The 13,362-nt window shown below is 58.0% G+C and overlaps 1 protein-coding gene across 3 annotated transcripts; it reads right to left on the bottom strand.

The window, feature by feature from the left end:
- Nucleotides 1–439: 439 nt before the first annotated feature.
- On the bottom strand, nucleotides 440–8,863 carry Fdxr (ferredoxin reductase). 3 transcript variants are annotated; one of them, XM_048366394.1, is made up of 12 exons: nucleotides 8,719–8,863; nucleotides 8,021–8,124; nucleotides 3,761–3,856; nucleotides 3,503–3,625; nucleotides 3,277–3,390; nucleotides 2,922–3,023; nucleotides 2,469–2,576; nucleotides 2,162–2,246; nucleotides 1,844–2,043; nucleotides 1,591–1,759; nucleotides 885–1,055; nucleotides 440–784 (listed from the first exon to the last, which is right to left on the bottom strand). In XM_048366394.1, exons 1-12 carry the CDS (start codon nucleotides 8,798–8,800, stop codon nucleotides 654–656), a joined length of 1,485 nt encoding a protein of 494 aa, XP_048222351.1. In that variant the 5' UTR covers nucleotides 8,801–8,863; the 3' UTR covers nucleotides 440–653. The 3 variants fall into 3 exon arrangements, with proteins under 3 accessions (XP_048222351.1, XP_048222350.1, XP_048222353.1); XM_048366393.1 differs by having other exon boundaries at nucleotides 1,591–1,762; XM_048366396.1 differs by having other exon boundaries at nucleotides 1,591–1,762; nucleotides 8,734–8,862.
- Nucleotides 8,864–13,362: the final 4,499 nt, after the last annotated feature.

A 13,362-nucleotide genomic window follows, 5' to 3' on the forward strand; every position in this document is an offset into this window, starting at 1 on the left:
CTCCCATCTCCTCACTGGTTGAGCGGGGGCTGACCCAGGGCAGAGCCACCGGCAGGGCAGGCACCGGAGGCCAGTCGGGGTGGGTCACGGTGAGGACCGGGAGTCAGGCGGACTCCAGCTGCAGAGCCAAGATGAGGAACGGCGGGTGGGTCCGCGCCAGGCCCGGGCCCCCTTCCCGACCACCCGTCCCCAGCAGCTCCCAGGCAGCGAGCGCTTCCACAGCGCCACCTGGTGGCGCGGGCTCGCGGGGGCCAGAAGGTGACCCTGGGCCCCAGAAGTGTCAACCATGACCTTTGGTTTCAGCTACTTTATTTCCAGCACTTTTCCACCTCGTGGCCTCCAAAGTCCAGCAGGAGGGGGGGTGGGAGGGGGGGATGGGAGGGGGAAGGGGAGGTGGGAGGGGGAAGGGGGGGTGGGAGGGGGAAGGGTCGGTCTGCGCTTCCACTCCAGGCTCCATCTGGAGGCAGAGGCTACCTTGTGGAGCGCCTGCTCAGAAGCCCCTGGGAAAGCGTAGCAGCCACGATCCCAGGCCCCGCCGGCAGTGCAGTGGCTGGGGTGTAGAATGGGGCTCACACTGGCCCCAGCCCCTCTCCTTTCCTTGACCTGGCTGGGATCCAGGCTCAGTGTCCCATCCACCTGGTCGGGATCCAGGATCAGTGTCCCAACAGCCGCAACATCTCCCGTGGATCCACCAGCTTCTCTCTTGGCTTCCCGGCGCTCTGGCCTCGGGACACCTCCTCGGCATCCAGCTTCTCCCAGTCTGAGAAGGAGACTGGCCGGACTCCTGGAGCAGAAGGGAGACAGCCGATGCAGGCTCCTCCTCCTCCGCCTTCCTCCCAAAGAGTGGGGTCCCACCACCCAGGACCTCAGTAGGGGGCCCAGACCTCGGCTCCTGAGCAGGGCCTGGATGGCCGCCCAGCCCGGCCGGGGGTCAGAGGGCAGCAGCCCGGCCTTCAGGTCCTGCAGCAGCTGCTGGCTGGTGAGGAAGCTGTCAGTCATGGTGGTGGCAATGACGCCCGTGGGTCCCCTCTTCACCCAGCCGCTGCAGTAGAGGCCTGAGAGGGAACGGGGCGTGGGGGAGGGGTGGCCGGATGTTGCCGGCGCTCCCCGTCTATACAGAGACCCATGCAGACGCACCACAAATCCCCCCCACAGGCGGGCCCACTACGGCCGCTCATCAAACACCCTGGATGCTCTGGAAGCTGCTTTACTCTGCCAGGCTCCTTATACCTCAGTTTCCCCGTGGGCAAGGAGCTCCCTGAGGCTAGGAGCTGGGGCCTGCTGGCCACCAGCTTAGCAGGCGCTCAGGAGCCTCTGCTGAATGGAGAAATCATTAGACCAGAAGTGGCCCGAAGACGGGAGGCCGCCTCGACTCCCATCCCAGCCCTGAACACGGGGCCTAGACCGGAGCTGATGTGGCAAATGGTGAATGACTCAATGACCAGACATACGGCCATGAAGAGGGGTAGGCTGGCCCTGGGCCAGGCTTGCCTGCGAGAGCTTCTCAGTGCTGGTCACTAGTGAAGGATGTCTCAGGAGATACCGACCTCCTACCACGCTTGCATGCCCAGGCTTCTCGTACTCTCTCACCTGGCACATCCACAACCCGGCCCTCTGTGTTGGGGATGATGCCAAGTGTAGGATCGAAGGGCACACTGGGGTCGATGGGGCGGCTCTTATAGCCCACGCTGCTCAGCACGAGCCCACAAGGGAGGTCCTCCGTGTCTCCTGTGGGTACTGCCCGGGCGGCCTCCCCACCCTCCTGCGGGGAGAGCGTGGGCATCACCAGGCTGGGGTGTGTAGGGGCCTCAGAAGAGGGGTGTCCTTGGGTAACAAGACTCACTTCCAGTCTGGTGATGGCCAAGCGGATGCCTGCTGCCCGTCGCCCGTCTGGAGAAGGAAGCACCCGCTGGGGGCTTCGGAAAAAGCGGAGTCCCCAGGCCCGGGGGGCCCGAGCGTGGCGGGCGGCCTCCCCCTCCCGCGGCTCCTCCGTGGCCGTGCGCAGGAGCAGTTCCGTCAGCCGCCTCCTGGGCCGCGGGACCTCTGGCAGGGACACGGGGCGACTCAGGACCGTCCCTGCCCCGCGGGCACCTCCCCCCCACCAGGCCTCCTGGACCCGGGGCCGCTCCCCCCATGCGAGCCTGGGAGGCGGGGCCCTCACCCTTCACGCTGCCCCCGAGGCCCGAGAAATCCTTGGGATCCAGAAGGGGCCGGGTTCCTGGTAACTGGATCATCTCCCGAAGCTCCTGGGGGCGGAGGGGGGGGGCGGAGAGTGGGGGAGGTCAGACTCAGGCCTACCATGGAAGGTTCCGGGCACTGGGAGCCCTGACTGCTCCCCAAGCCCGTTCCTCCCCACCCCCCTGCAGCACCCACTCCAGGGGCTCTGATGACCTCCCCTCCCCACCCCACCCCCATACATGGGTACCCTCTGCTTGGGACCCTGGCTCCTCCCCCTAGGGTCCCCGTACCTTGATGGTGAAGGCCACTTGTAGGGGTCCTCGCCGGCCCACTATCCACACGGTCTTCACCTGACTCTGCCTCAGCACCCCCAAGGCAGCCTCCGTGATGTCCGTTTTCTGGCACAAAAGGGGGTTCTTGAAGTCATCCCACACTGCCCTGGGGAAGGGAACTCGCCAGTTGGTTTTGCCCCTAACCTAAGGCAGAAGGCTGGCAGAGCCCAGCGCGGCACCACGTCTCCCCCCGGTGGTCACACAGCGTATCGCAGGCAACTCTGCAAACGGAGGCTGTGCGGCGAGTAGGGGGCAGTGTGCATAAACAAGTCCACGTGGCCAGAGTCCTGCCTTTCCCAAGGGCTCCGCCTGATTTCCAGAGGCCACAGCAATGAAGCTTGGCTGGACGAGGGGAAGCCGGACCACCCCCCCCCCCGGCCTCCTCCCCTCTAGCTCGGGGCTACCCCTCACCTCCAGGTGCTCCGGTGGGGTCAGCAGGATCCGGGCTACGTCCAGAGCCACATTCCCCTGCCCCAGAATCACAGCTGTGTCACAGCTCAGGTCCGGCACCAGCTGGGGGGGGGGAGGGGGAGGGGAAAGGTCTTCATGGGTCTCTCCATCTCAATCTCATCTGCAGAGCCTCCTGGCTGGGCCCCCCACCCCCACCCCCAGTGTCCTGCCCACCCCCCAACACTAGGGCAGGACAGCCCAGCCTTCCTGCACGGAGGGTGCACCTCCGTGGGTGGCCTCCTCCCTCCGTGGTGCCACCCACTGGCTACCCAGCCCTGGCAGAGGAAAGGGCGGCCCGCGTGACCCCGGGGCTCACCTCCCGGTTCTCAGGAAGCCCGTTGTACCAGCCCACGAAGGCCCGGGCGGACAGCACGCCCGGCAGCTCTTCACCGGGGATTCCCAGGGCCCGGTGGTCCTCCGCCCCATAGCTCTGAGGAGAGAGCACAGGCCCCGGCGTCGGGCCCCCGCCCCCACCGTGGGGCTTCCCGCCCCAGCCTGGCACCCCTCGCCCCCCACCCCCCGGCCCCGGCGCCTGCACTCACCAGCACCACGGCGTGGTAGGCCTCCCGTAACTCGGGCACCGTCACGTCCTTGCCGATGACCACGTTGCCCCAGAAGGCGCAGCGGTCAGAGCGGGCCGTCTGGGTGAACGTGTGGATGACGTTCTGCCAGGCCGCCCCGGGGGTGGGGGGTGGGGGGGGGAGGGATTCGAGGTGAGGCAGCTCCAGGCACAGCCAGTGGCCCCCTCAACCCAGGGCACCCCCCCTCCTCCCCTGCCCTCCACACCCGGCTCCACCCACCTTCACCTCGGGGTGGTCGGGGGCCACGCCAAAGCGCACGAGGCCAAAGGGCACCGGCTGCTTCTCGTAGATGTCCACGCGGGCCTGGGGGTGGTGCTGGGGGAGAGGATGCGGTTTGGGGGTGGGGTCAGCTGGGTCAGCGGGCTGGGGACGCAAGGGGCCTGGGGCAGCACAAGCGTGGAGAGGAGTTGAGGGTAGACCTCAGGGAGGACTGCCGGCTACGGAGGCCCACGGCTTCCCCTGCACTGGAGCCGAGGAAGGGGAGCTTCCTCCTCAGGTCAGACGTGAGTCATGCATGGTAACTGCCCTCCAACGCTTCTTCACTTCTAGAAGCTTCCAGCTGATCTGATGACTGAGAACCAGCCTTTGCAACCCATACCTGCCTTCGTGTAGTTCCAAGATCACCCCGTTAGAACAAGGGCGGCGGGGCAGGAAGCCTGGGGGTACCCAGCTAGGCAGAGGGGGCGTCTTGGGGAAGTCTTACTCTTAGAGTGGCTCCACACCCCCTCTCCCAGGGAGCCTCCGGGGCTGCGGGGAAGGCACAGGCCCTGGGGTGGGCAGACTAGCAAGTGCCAGGGGCTCCTTGGGCCCCCCTCCCCCCCAGAGCAAGGCGGAAGCGCTGGGGAGGCGAGGGCAGGCAGACCCTGGCAGCGAGCAAGCCGGAGGGGAGCAGGGGGGCTCCAGAGGGTGCCGCGCCCCGTGTCCCCGCCCTGCCCCACTCCCCACACAATGGAACGCAGGGTCAGTGCCGGTTCCCCGCCCCTCACCTTGGCCCGAGGCCCCCTTTCCTTCCAGCCCACTGCTGCCCACCTGCCCCAGCCCAGGCTCCCTCACCCGTCCACCCCCTCCCCCCTCTCTCCTCTGGCCAGCACACAGGGGACCACCCAAGCCACCTCCTGAAGACCCCAGGAGGAGCTAGGGCTGGAGGGTGGTCCGCTCCATCGCTGCCCTGGGTAACAAACGCCCCTGGCTGGCGGTGTCTGTTACAATGTCCTTACTGTGCGGTGCTCCAGGGAGGATTCAATGTGAGGAATGGCTGGGACCTTTCCTCCCGCAGGGTGCAGGGTGCGAAGGTCAGGCCCGTCCCACCCCCACCCCCCCATCTCCCCTCCAGCTTGGCTGGGGAGGGGCCTGCATTCCAGGTCACCAGCTCTCCAAGGCCACCTCCACATTCCACGAAGCTCACGGCAGTCCTTGGTGGGGTGTGGTGGAACACATCTGGAATCCCAGCTCTTACAAGAGGGAGGCAGGGGGATCTTGAAATCTAGACTGTCTAGGCTGCAAAAGGAGGAGGAAGAGGAGGAGGAGGAGGAGGAGGAGGAGGAGGAGGAGGAGGAGGAGGAGGAGGAGGAGGAGGAGGAGGAGGAGGAGGAATCGGAAGAAGAAGCAGCAGCAGCAGCAGCAGCAGCAGAAGCAGCAGCAGCCAGGTGCTGGTGGCTCACACTGTAATTCTAGCTATCCAGGAGGCTGAGATCTGAGGATCATGGTTCAAAGCCAGCCTGGGCAGGAGAGTCCATACGACTCCTATCTCCAATTAAACACCAAAAGCCAGAAGTGGAGCTGCGGCCCAAGTGGTAGAGCTCTAAGCCTTGAGCAGAAAAGCTCAGAGACAGTGCCCAGGCCCTGAGATCAAGCCCCATGACTGACACAAAAAAACTCTGGGGGGGAAGGAGTGGTGGAGCGGGGTGCTGGCGGCTCGCACCCGCAATGCCGGCTAAGCTGAGGACCGCGAGGGAAAGTCTGTGAGACTCTCAGTGCCACCTAGCCAGCAAAAAGCCCCAAGTGGCGCTGTAGGTCAAGTCAAGAGCTCGCCTTGAGCAAAAGAGCTAAGGGACAGCGCCCAAGCCTAGAGTTAGAGCCCCAGGACGGGCACATGTGTGTGCAGGTGTGTGCGCGCACACACACACACATACACACACGGCTGGGCATGCACCCCAGTATGTGTAAGGGCCCTGGATTTGATCACCAGCACCACGGGGGAGGGGGAGGGAATTCCTTGTTCCATAAACTAACGTTCCCCCCTCTGCTCTTCTGTCCCTCCATCTACCTAGAGTCCAGCTAGGCAGTGGGCCCCTCCCCCGCCCCATCAACCCCACATCCTTGGCCTCCTCCTCTCCACTGCCCTCCAGACCCCCAGCCCTGCTATGTCTACCCCACAGACAGAGCACGCCAATAAAAAAGCACGGCACTGGCAGTGTGCCTCCGTGGTCATCGAAAGAGCCCTTTCCTAGCAAGCGTGAGGGCCTACGTTCAATATCCAGCAAAGCCAAAACTAACCAGATAAAAAAGACTACCCATGACCTCCTGCCTGGAGGCCGAACCCCTGCGGCAGGGGGCAGCGGGATTCTGGCGCAGATCCCAGGCCCGGCCACAGGGTTTGATTAGAGCTGAGCACTGAGCAGAAATGTTCATTCTAGACAGTCCTTCTGGCTGAGCGCCAGTGGCTCACACCTGTAACCCCAGCTACATCCGGGGATAAGGGATGGAAGCCAGCCAGTGGTAGTTCATCAGATCCCCAACAATCAGCAGTGGCAAACGGCAGAACTGGAGGCGCTGCTCAAGAGGCAGAGAGCCAGCCCTCTAGGCAAGCAGGTCAAGAGAGCACCAAACCCTGAGTTCAAAACCCGGTACACTATAAAGAAGTGCCCCAGGGGCTCCGGTGGGGTGGGGCTGCACACAGCACCCAGAGAGGCCAGCCAGGTCCACAGGGCGGGCTGGGCCCCTGGGGGCCCTCCCCCACCCTCCCCCACCCCCTGCCCTCACGCACTTGCCGTTCCCTGAAGGGAACCCCCCTCCCTCCTCTCGCCTTGGTCCACAGGGTTCCCTTAACCTCACCGGACACCCCCTGTGGTCTTTCAGACATGAGAATCTGGTCAGCTCCTCCTCCGGGTGGGCTCTCTGTGTAGACCTAAAATGTCCTGTGCGCCAGCCACCAGCCCCCCAGTCCCCCAGCCTTGAGCACAGAAACCCCGTCCTGCTCCCCCCCACCCCACCCCACGGTCCCAGTGCTCAGAACACGCTGGTGTCCAGCGAACGGTGACCAGCTGAGCAACGGCGGACTGGCCTAGTGTAGACGGCCGGCACACGGGTCCTGGCACCCCCTCGGCCCAGTGTGGGGCCACGGAGCACCTCCTTTGTGCCCCTACCTGCGAGCACGACGCCTGCACCAGGTTGGACGTGAGGATACGGTGAGAGGCTGCTCAGAGCCGGACTCAAATTCAGTGCCGCTGCCCCAGACAGGACGCGTACTGGGAACAGGGCCACTCTCCCCAAGCTCCTACCCAGTGCATAAGGAGCAGCTAGACACTGGACGCTGGGGTCATCCCAGGGCCGTCCGGCAGGTAACGGCACATCTGCCTGTGCTAAGCTTACATCCGTACCCGGCCCGCGGACACAGATGGAGCTAAGAACCCTGCCTGGAAGGCCTACCCTCCCTCTCTCAAGGCTCAGCTAACACAGTGGCCCCCACACAAAGCCCTACAAGGCCTCTCTGATCACGTGGGCTCCTGGCCTCCATCCAGAGCCCAAGCTATCCCCTTAAGAACATGGCCTTGAGTTTCAAGCTGACTGCCCATACGAGGCCCCCGGTGTTGCTCACACATGTGTCCCAGGAAACAGCTTCTGATGGTGCGCACCTACTCGGCTCACGCTGCTTGCATCGCCATCATTACCTCTGCCACCAGTGCTATTCGGGAAGCATTGGCCCAGCCCACTTTTCAGCAGAAGTTTGCTCTGAGGTCTTCCTCGTGCCAGCACAGAAAGCTCCATGTCCCAGCAAACCAGGACAAACCAGGGGGTCACTCTACTTTTCAAGTATCAGCATATATGCATAAGCAATATAATCACCTTTAGGCCACTGTCTTATCTTGTCCAAACTTATCTTGTCCCTTTCCCCTAGATCTCAAGGTCTCAGCTATAACAGACAGCCTTGGAGCCATGCCTACTAAGGTCAATACTAGAAGCCTTGAGACCTTGGGGGAAGTGAGCAGGCAGGGAGGGGGAGGCACTGGAAGCCTTGAGACCTTGACTCTGAATGGGAAAAAGTACAGGCAGGGGAAGGAACTGTGGGAGAGGAAGGGAGGGTGAGGTAGATAATGGTTACAGAATGCCAAGGAGGGGGTAGCCTTGACACGCAGGACATGGGGAGTGGGGGGGAGACACCAAATGGAGACAGGAGAGGCACACTGACCCAGCCTAGATGGGCTGGGAGACACTTCCTCAAAAGGCAAGCCAAAGGGGGGGGGTTGCCCTTAGGATTACCTTTAGCAGGTGTTGGGCTGTATAGAAACCAGCTGGGCCGCTGCCCACCACACAGATCTGGGGGGTCTTCTCCTGCGTGGAGAACTGCTGGTAGAAACGTAGGGCTGGACAGAGGAGAGGGAGCAAGATCAAGTTGACATTGTGTCCCTATCCCAAATAAATCCCAGTGGCCAACAAGAGATGCACTTTGCCAGGCTTCACCCTCACTTGCACCTTCTTCCTGTTCCTGGAAACTCTGTAATTTGCAGGCTCCCTTCATCCGAATCCCCAAAAGGCTGCTGTTATTATCTAGAGCCCCATGCCTTACCCCTGAACTTGCAGCTAATGACGGCCTCCTCATTGCCTCTGAAGCACATTTCTTCATTATCCTTTTGGGGTGTCCTGCCCATCAGAGGACGACCCCGCAGACTCCCCATCAACCCTGCTTTCCCAGCAGGACTCTGTATCGACCTTACCCCACTCCGCCTGAGATTTCCGGGTCGCCTACCCCCGTTCACTCCGTCTCGCACGCGGGGGGCCCTTGCGGTCTCACCCCGGGGACCTCACCTCGCACCGCAAGGGCCCCCCTCTGCGCCCCGCACCACCACCATTCACGTCTCGCTCCTCTCCGGTCCTGCCCCAGCTCCGATCCGACCCCTGCACTCGGCGCTCCTAGGCGTCCCCGCGTTCCCATGCAGCCCAAAGTGCCCTGCTCCTACTCGGGGTGTTGTTACTGGCGAGAGGCGGTCGGATCCGAGGCCACGCCGACCGGTGACACCAGGACCAGAAGCGCGGAGCCATGCTCAGGAACAGCACGCAGAAGCCGAGCAGCTCGCGGCCACGCCCAGCCCCCAGGTAGGCCGCGCCCCGTCCGGCCCAGGGCACGCCCCCATCCGGCTCCGGTCACGCCCACACCGGCTCAGCCCCGCCTCCAGTCGGCTCAGGGCACGCCCACAATCGTGGCCCTCCTCTTCCCACCCGTTGGAAAGCATCACAGTGCGGCCCCACCCCAACCCCCCAAAAGACCCCCGTCCCCAAGAGGGAGGCCCGTTTCTTCCCGCCCTCCTCAGCCCGCCAAGACTCCGCCACTCAAGATTTCCAGGCCCTAAGAGACTTTATTTCTCCCGGGTCTTGCCTCATCCTTCCCAATGCCGGAAACCTAGACTTGGAGTTAAGCAAATCTCTATCTCCGTTTCAATAGCTGTCGAGGGAGACAGCCAATTAAAAAGGAGCTTACTTAGGCCTCTCCGGAGGCCTTCGTCGCTCTCTGATGACGCAATACATCCACAGCGGCGCGTGTGTTTCATCCCAGCCAATCAGGAGCCCAGCTCCCAGCGCGGCTCCCCTCCTATTGGGTAATAGCCGTCACGTGCCGTAGCCCGAGGGCGGTGCTCTGGGCCGCTGCGCGCGCCCGGAGTCTCAGTTCCAGGGCTGCTCCCGCCGTGGTCCTGCCGCGGTGCTGGCGTTGTCTCTGGTGTGGTCGACGCCCTGAGTGTCGTGTCGGAGCGAGGAGACTATTGAGCCGTGAAGAGCTTCTCCCGCCATACTGTCTTCCCCGTAACTGGTGCAGAAAGCGGCGTCGGGGGCTGGGGGCCGGGGAATGGCCTGCCCGGGAACTGGGATAAGACACTCCCCTTGGATGCAAACTTTAAGGAAACACCATTGAAAACCCAGTAATGAAGACGAAGAACGCATATTTTAATGCGCTGAGGGCTTTTTGCTTTCGTTTTTGCTTTGAGACAGGGTTTTCAAATTCATGGTCGTCCTGCCCCAGCCCCGCGGGGCCCCCCCCCCCAGCTGCTGACTTTTTTTTTTTTTTTTTTTGGCCAGTCCTGGGCCTTGGACTCAGGGCCTGAGCACTGTCCCTGGCTTCTTTTTGCTCAAGGCTAGCACTCTGCCACTTGAGCCACAGCGCCACTTCTGGCCATTTTTTGTATATGTGGTGCTGGGGAATTGAACCCAAGGCCTCATGTATACAAGGCAAGCACTCTTGCCACTAGGCCCAGGTGCTGACATTTCTGGCGTGCACCACCACACCTGGCTAAAACACGCGTTTTAAAAGATCAAAATTAACGCAAAAAAAATCATGATGAACAATTGGAGAAGAAAAAGGAGGGACGGGCCCAGGAGCCAGTGACTCAAGTCTATAAACCTAACTACTCAAGAGGCAGAGATCTGAGGATGGAGGTTCGCAGCCAGCCGGAGCAGATAAATCCGAGAGACTTTCCTCCAGTTAACCAGCAAAAAGCTGGTGTGGGTCAAGTGGTAGAGGGCCAGTATTAGATTAAAAAGCTAAGTGAGAGTGCAAGGCCATGAGTTCAAGCCTCAGTACCAGCCCAATGAGGCTAGAGCAAACTAGAGAACAAGAGGCAGTATCCATGGTGATCTCTGACCACATATGCCTGATCCCACTTCATCTAGGGCTTCTCTCTCCTTCCTTGGAGATACCTTAGACTCATTATCTCCCAAGCCACTAGGAGTAAAGGTCCCTCAGCCCCCACAACACCAGATCCTATTTTATTATTATTTATGTCTTTTTGTCTTAATTTGCATTGTGTGGATGTGTGTGTGTGTGTGTGTGTGTGTGTGTGTGTGTGTGTGTGTGTGTGTGAGGGTTGAACACAAGGCATCAGATCTATCCCTGAGCTACACTTCTAGATCTTGGGTTTATTTTTAATTCTTGAATTGAGCAACTCTATTCCATAAAATAGAGCAAGCGGTCTGATGATCTGAGCCAACGGAGATTAGTTTTATAGACAAGGGCTGGAAGAAAGAAACAAGCCAAGTATAGTGGTATTCCCATCATTTGAGGTTGTGTGGCAGGAGGATTTTAAGTTCAAGGCCAGTCTGAACTACGTAGGGATATCTTGTCTCAGATAAACAAAATCAACAACAGCTAAAACTCTTTGAAATGGGCTGGGAATATGGCCTAGTGGCAAGAGTGCTCGCCTCGTATACATGAAGCCCTGGGTTTGATTCCCCAGCACCACATATAGGAAATGGCCAGAAGTGGCGCTGTGGCTCAAGTGACAGAGTGCTAGCCTTGAGCAAAAAGAAGCCAGGGACAGTGCTCAGGCCCTGAGTCCAAGCCCCAGGCCTGGCAATAAATAAATAAATAAATAAATAAATAAATAAATAAATCTCTTTGAAATGACCTACTTTCCCTCCTCCCCATTTCTTCCTTTTAAAGACAGAGCCTCACTGTATAACCTAGGCTGGCCATTAACTGTAATCTTCCTGCCTCCGCCTTTAAAGTATGGAGACTGTAGATGTGTGCCACCAGTCTTGGGCTTAAGTGACTTTGCTTGTAAACTGGAAACAAGGAAATAGAACAAGAGGAAAATAACTGATCAGTACATTTCAGGTTGTTTCCAGTTACTTCTTTTGTAGGAGGAATAAAAGAACAGAGGGAATGTTAACATGCCTATTGAAGCTGGAGTGACAGGGAAATTTGGCCTTTGTCTCCTAATCCTGATTTCTCAGGTCAGACAAAGCTTAATTTCCCCTTGGTGAACTTGGGAATGCTTGACACCATTTTGACTTTTAACCTGGACTTGGGGCCTTGACAGGAGCTTAGTCCAAACCAATGGCCTCCTATTGTTTCTTTTGAACACTGATTACACACTTGTCATTTCTGATGATTTTTATTGAAGTATAGTATACAGAAAAGCACACAAATCATAACAGATGGCTTGATAAATTCTCACAAGGTGTAACTATGTAACCACCACCAAGACTGAGAAATAGAACAATATCCCTGGAGCCCTCTGCTCTCTCCTGCCAACAAGTAAGTATTCTTTTTTTCTCTCTCTAATGTGACGTTGTGTTTCATGCCTGTCCTTTGAGACTAGTAGGCAAGCTATGCATACAGACAAAACTATGCTTACTAATAGTCCTATTTTGTATGACTTACAAGAATTGTTTCTGTATTATTTTTGTTTTGTTTGTGCCAGTACTGAGACTTGAACTCAAGGCATGGGCACTGTCCTTTAACTTTTTCACTCAAGGCTGGCACCTTACCACCTGAGCCCTAGATTCACTTCTGGATTTTGCTGGTTAACTGGGTTATCTGATCTCAGCCTCCTGAGTAGCTATTATTACAGGCATAAGTCACTGGCACTCGGCTTTAAAAAAAAATACTTTGTTATGATTTTGGGCTCTGATAGCTCATGCCTGTAATCCTAGCGAGTTACTCAGGAAACTGAGATCTGAGGATCCTGGTTCAAAACCAGCCCAGGCAGGAAAGTCTGTGAGACTCTGATCTCCAATTAACTACCAGAAAACCAGAAGTGGAGTTGTGACACAAAGTGGTAGAGTGCTAGCCTTAAGCACAAAAGTTCAGGGACAGTGCCCAAGCCCAGAGCTCAGGCCCCATGACCACCACACCAACAACAAAAGTAAGTTTAATATTTTGTGATATGAAAACTCTGAATTTTGAATTTCAGTGTTTTATTGGAACACAACTATGTGCATTTTTTTACATACCATCTATTACTGTTTCTTCACTCTGATGGCACAATTTAGTTATGGCAAGGACCATATGCTCCATAACACTAAAAATATTCTGTATATGGCCCTTTATAGAAAAGAGTTTGACAACACCTGCACTAAACTGTAAACTCCCTGAGGGTGGGGGACAATTTCATTGACTCATTTATCCCCAGAGTGTCACACAGTGCCAGACACCCAATGGGCACTCAGAGAACTTATCTAGAGTCGTGTGTAAGTGGCTCACACATGGAATCCCAGCTACTGGGAGACATAGGTAGGAGAACTGCAGTCTGAGGCCAACCAGAAGCAAAAAAGCTTGAGATCTTGCCTGAAAAATAACTAAGAGCTAAAACGGCTGAGGATGTGACTCAAGTTGAGCCTACCTAGCAAGTGTGAGACCCTGAGTTCAAACCCGAGTATTGCCACCAAAAACAAAAACCCTTAATAATAAAAATGGTTCCTCTCTCATGGAAGTGCTAGCCTGAAGTGACGCTGTGGCTCAAGTGGCAGAGTGCTAGCCTTGAGCACTAAGAGGCCTAGGGACAGTGCCCAGGCCCTGAGTTCAAACCCCAGGACCAGCCAAAAAAGAAAAAAATGTAATGACAGAAAAAGAAAAGGAATAACTAGTCCTTTGAGGTCGGAGGCATGGCTCAGTTGGTAGAGTGCTGAGCAAAAGTTTTGGGTGCTGAGTTTGAGTTCCAGTCTCAGAACAAGAAAAGAAAATTAAATAATGGAAACGAAGGTGTGGGACAAGTGGTAGAGCACCAGCCTTGAGTGTGAGTGTGAGGCCACGAGTTCAAGTCCCACTACCAGGACAAACACATAAATAGTACATAAATAGATGACATAAGTAAAGACTCCTGCCATGTGTT

Source organism: Perognathus longimembris, chromosome 17 (genome assembly GCF_023159225.1).
Source record: "Perognathus longimembris pacificus isolate PPM17 chromosome 17, ASM2315922v1, whole genome shotgun sequence".
Lineage (NCBI taxonomy): Eukaryota > Metazoa > Chordata > Mammalia > Rodentia > Heteromyidae > Perognathus > Perognathus longimembris.

Excerpts from the sequence above, each read along its gene's own strand:
- Fdxr (XM_048366393.1), bottom strand. The coding sequence starts at position 8,800 with ATGGCTCCGCGCTTCTGGTCCTGGTGTCACCGGTCGGCGTGGCCTCGG. Across the intron at positions 3,857-8,020 it reads CAGCCCAACACCTGCTAAAG|CACCACCCCCAGGCCCGCGT; the intron begins GTAATCCTAAGG and ends CCTCTCCCCCAG. Across the intron at positions 1,763-1,843 it reads TGGCCATCACCAGACTGGAA|GAGGGTGGGGAGGCCGCCCG; the intron begins GTGAGTCTTGTT and ends CTCTCCCCGCAG.